At 45.3% G+C, this 4,177-nt stretch overlaps 1 protein-coding gene across 1 annotated transcript; it reads right to left on the minus strand.

Annotated features, from left to right (window-relative positions):
- Positions 1-1,379: 1,379 nt before the first annotated feature.
- On the minus strand, positions 1,380-2,252 carry LOC102753781 (UPF0472 protein C16orf72). Its single transcript, XM_006766209.1, has one exon. The coding sequence runs from the start codon at positions 2,250-2,252 to the stop codon at positions 1,380-1,382; it is 873 nt and encodes a 290-aa protein (XP_006766272.1).
- Between the last annotated feature and the right edge of the window lie 1,925 nt (positions 2,253-4,177).

Raw genomic sequence — 4,177 nt, forward strand, 5'->3', positions numbered from 1 at the left:
GGGGGAGCCTCAAGGGAAAGATTCTGACAGTCACACTTACAATCTATTTCAGAGGATCAAAGAGGAGCTGAGTTGCCATGACCGGCCTTCCCACCCTTCACTTCCTTCCTTTGTTCGAAGACTTTGAAGATGTGACAAAGCCCTGCGGGGCCTCCTTGGTCAGGTTTCCAGAGGTGCGTGGGGAAGTGCCAGTGGCAGGGCTGGACGTCTCACACGGGAATAGGAGCTGGTGGGTAAGACTGAACCTGGGGCCCAATGGGGAGATAAGGACACATATGTAATAACTTAATCAATAAAAAACTTTAAAAAAGATGTAACCTCAGAAAAAGGAAATTTTTACATTTCTAAGAAACAGGAAAGAGCCACCAGTGGGCCACAAAGAATGTCACTATCATTGACCTCAGGATCTCAATTGTTGGCTTAAGTTTTCTGAAAAGATGATTGAAATGACTCACTATCAAGTATTACCTTCCCAACCATCATAGCACTGTGCAATGTGCTATTAAAAACAATTTTGTTTCCTACCTGAGGTACCTAAAAAAATAAAATAAATAAAACACCTCACAGTGTAATAGGTATTACAGGCACATTCTTTCTTGAAATTAGGTGTATGGTACAGTGGAGCAAAAATGGAAGACTCCAGATTTCACAAAGATGTCCAATTTTACATTTTGATAAAATGCAATTGAAATGGCCAAAACAGTTACAGCAAACAACTAAAACTGTAAAGGATAAAAATATCCTATAATTGCCCTGACCGGTTTGGCTCAGCAGATAGAGCGTCTGCCTGCAGACTGAAGGGTCCCAGGTTTGATTCCGGTCAAGGGCATGTACCTGGGTTGTGGGCACATCCCCAGTGGGGGGCGTGCAAGAGGCAGCTGAATCGATGTTTCTCTCTCATTGATGTTTCTAACTCTGTATCCCTCTCCCTCTCCCTTCCTCTCTGTAAAAAAATCAATAAAATATATTTTTTTAAAAAAGTATCCTATAACCAAGTGAACACCTGTTACTCCTTCCCCTTTAAAGCTTTTAAAAAAGGTCACATTTATTCATTCAACAAACATTTATTAAGCACCAACAATGCCCTAGGTCGGTGCTAAGGAACATAATAGAGAACAAGATAAACCAGGCTCCAACCCTGACCGGACATGGCTACTTTAAACAATGTTGCTAACTAGTTGTTTTCTGAGAGGATTATATTTTTGTGAAAGTCAGAGTCATATGAGGATTCTTCTGGAATAGTTTTAAAGTTTCTTTATGGCAAATTTAATAGAAACTTTTTTTAACTTCAAGAAAGAAATGATAGTCTTGAGTATCCTTTCAATGTTGAAAGTCGAGTTAATTTTCAAGCAGTATGGTGGCTGGTGACCAAATAGCTGTTAGACCATTCGGTTGCGCTTGTGGGTGGGGAAATTTGTGATGACATCATCGCACTGGCCCAAGGTGCGTTTGCCACTCCCCCCAATGGCCAGGTGTTGTGCCAGATCCTCTGAATTGCCGGAGCTCAAGTCTTCCTTGAGGGTGCTACTGTTTTGGAGATCACTGCTAGCGACATTGCTCGAAAACGCACCAGCTTGAGACGGGGAGCTGGGTGGACCAGACTGCACGCTAATGCTCGCCATGGCGCCACTGAGTTCATGCAGGTTGATGGCCTCTTGGAAGGGCTGTAAGTTGAAGTCCAGCGACGAGCTGGATTCAGTGGCCATCTTGGGGCTATACGGTGGTGGAAGGTGGGGGGGCACTGGTGGAAGGTGGGAGGGCACTGGTGGAGGACCAGGGGGCACTTTGCCACACAGGAAACTAATCAGGTCTTCGCGGAGAATAGTGCTTTGGCCCTTCTTTGCCCAATCTAGCACATCTTTGATGCGGCGCTGGTAGCCAACCTGGACGCCCAGGTTGAAACTTCGTTGCTGGGCATCCCTGCTCTCTTTGTAGAGGCTGGTCAGAGCCATGGCTGCCCTCTGGAAGGGGTCCCACATGGAAAGTTCTGACTGTGGGCACTCTGAACCCTTGTAGAGCTGGGCCACGGAGTTGGCGGCTATTTGGAAGAGATACCACAGCTTCTGCTGCTCGCTCTTGGGCCCCACCGCCTCCTCATCCCCCTTATCGTCTTCGTCGTCCTTGTCGTCTTGCAGCTCCGGAGGCAGCTGCTCAAGGTCCTCGACCTCCTCAGCTTCGTCCTGGCACTGACGCCCCCTCTCACAGAACCAGTGCTCCCCTACCTTGGCTTCGTCCTTCTGCTGTTCTTCCATTCTCCTTTTGGCCGCTCACTCTGTCACTTTGCTCTTACACCTTCACTTTCACCGCCTTTGCGGAAGTCCCCACCTCCTGCTGGGAGCTCCCCTCCTTCCCGCCACCTCTCCTCGAGAGCAGGCGGAAGGGCCCCTGAGAGAGACTGTTCTGGCGTGCAACCTATGGTCTGTGTGCACACCCCGCCCCGTCCCGCCCCGCCATGCCTAGTGAGGCTACGCAAAGAAGAGCACTCTGTAGCAGTCTGCACCACCAGGTTGCCCCCTACTGGCCCAGCCCTCCAGTCCGCTCTTAAGGCACCCACCCTCCTTCGCTCCCCCCCACCCAACCTGGCAATGAGCTGAGGCCTCGCTAAAGTCCCCACACCAAAAACTCTGAGGGACGCTGGCTGGAGCACTGGCCTCAACGCTGCGCTTGCCTACCACTTGGCCCCCTTTTCACACATTTTTGAGACTTGTTGGCTTCATCCAATGAGCTGATCAAATTTTACATCCTATGTAGCCAGAGAGGATTATGGGGCACCTTCATGGTGTTGATCACATCCTGGGCGCCAATTTGGGAAGCAGGGGATAGAGTGGATGGGCAGGCATCTGAATCCCGGCAGTGCTCTCCACACAGTAGGCACCCCCCAGAAAAGTGTTTTCTGCAGATCTAAGCGGCATTTTGTAGAGGAAAAGGAAAAGATCAACCCATGAAACCTCTCCCTCCAGTCCCCCAACCCACTCCCCACACCATTCCCGCTCCTTGGACCTCAGTTACCCCAGCTGCCCAATGAGGTTGTTGGATTAGATCTCTGAAAAGCACTTCCAGTTGTGATTTAGAACTTTCGTGCTGTACCAGCAAAGCCCCCCTGCCGGACAAGTTGCACACTTATCAAATTCTAAGAGTTGCACTCAAGAAATGGCATTGATTTTTTTCCTACAATATTTTTTGTGAGGGTTATTTTTGTCATTAAAATAATGGGTTAAGAGTTTTCTGTGTGGTCTACTTTCAACTATTCAAAATTCCAAGATGAAGAAAAGGGGGAAAGAAAATAAGAAAATGAAATCCCCAAGACAGAATTTTCTGCTTTAGTGTAAAATTCAGTACTTTTAGGAAAGAAAAAAAGAAAGCTTAACTAATTTCCTTCCAAGACCCTTAAAATTTTAGCTAGTTAAAACATCATAATAATACCAAAATTAAGCTACAATGGTATGTGATACTAAAATATTTTTCCTTAGTTTCAATAACAACCTCCTTGTAATGATGCGAACCCATTTTAGTGCTGACAATTCCAGAGCAAACTGTGTTAAGAGAAGAAAAATTATCACTGAGCAAAGAATAACACTAAAAATGGGAGGAAGTAAGATGAAATTATTTTTTAAATTAGGAAAAAAGTTAGAATTTCACATTTTTTGTTGTAGAATATTTGCTAAGTCTCCAGAAAGCCTTACAATTTAGATGAAGGAAGCTAAATCTTCTAGCAAATTATTAGTATGTTTGTTTAATAATTTCCAAGTATGAGAATTAGTATCTAAAATGAAATTATCTAATAATTAACCTTTATCATCTTTCTTAAAAGAAATACATGTTTCTAAGTTAAATAGAAAAGGAGAAGGAGGAGGAGGAGAAGGAGAAGAAGGAGAAGGAGGAGGAGGACGAAGAGGGGGCGGAGGAAGAGGAGAAGGAGGAGGGGGAGGAGAAGAAGAACAAGAACAACAACAACAACATTAACAAAATCTCACAAAGAGGAGGAGGGACGAGGACGAGGAGGAGAAGGAGGGATTGTACCCTTTCTCTGCAAACTCAGCTTTTTCACGATTCATTAAACCCTTTTTCCATATGTTTAATTGGACTCTTCTCATTTACATAAAGGAGGGATGAGGCAAAAGACCTAAGATCAGCCCAAAAGGAGAAATACATTTCTCATTCTCCTATTTTAAAAACA

Source organism: Myotis davidii, unplaced genomic scaffold (assembly GCF_000327345.1).
Source record: "Myotis davidii unplaced genomic scaffold, ASM32734v1 scaffold460, whole genome shotgun sequence".
NCBI classification, from domain to species: Eukaryota; Metazoa; Chordata; class Mammalia; order Chiroptera; family Vespertilionidae; genus Myotis; species Myotis davidii.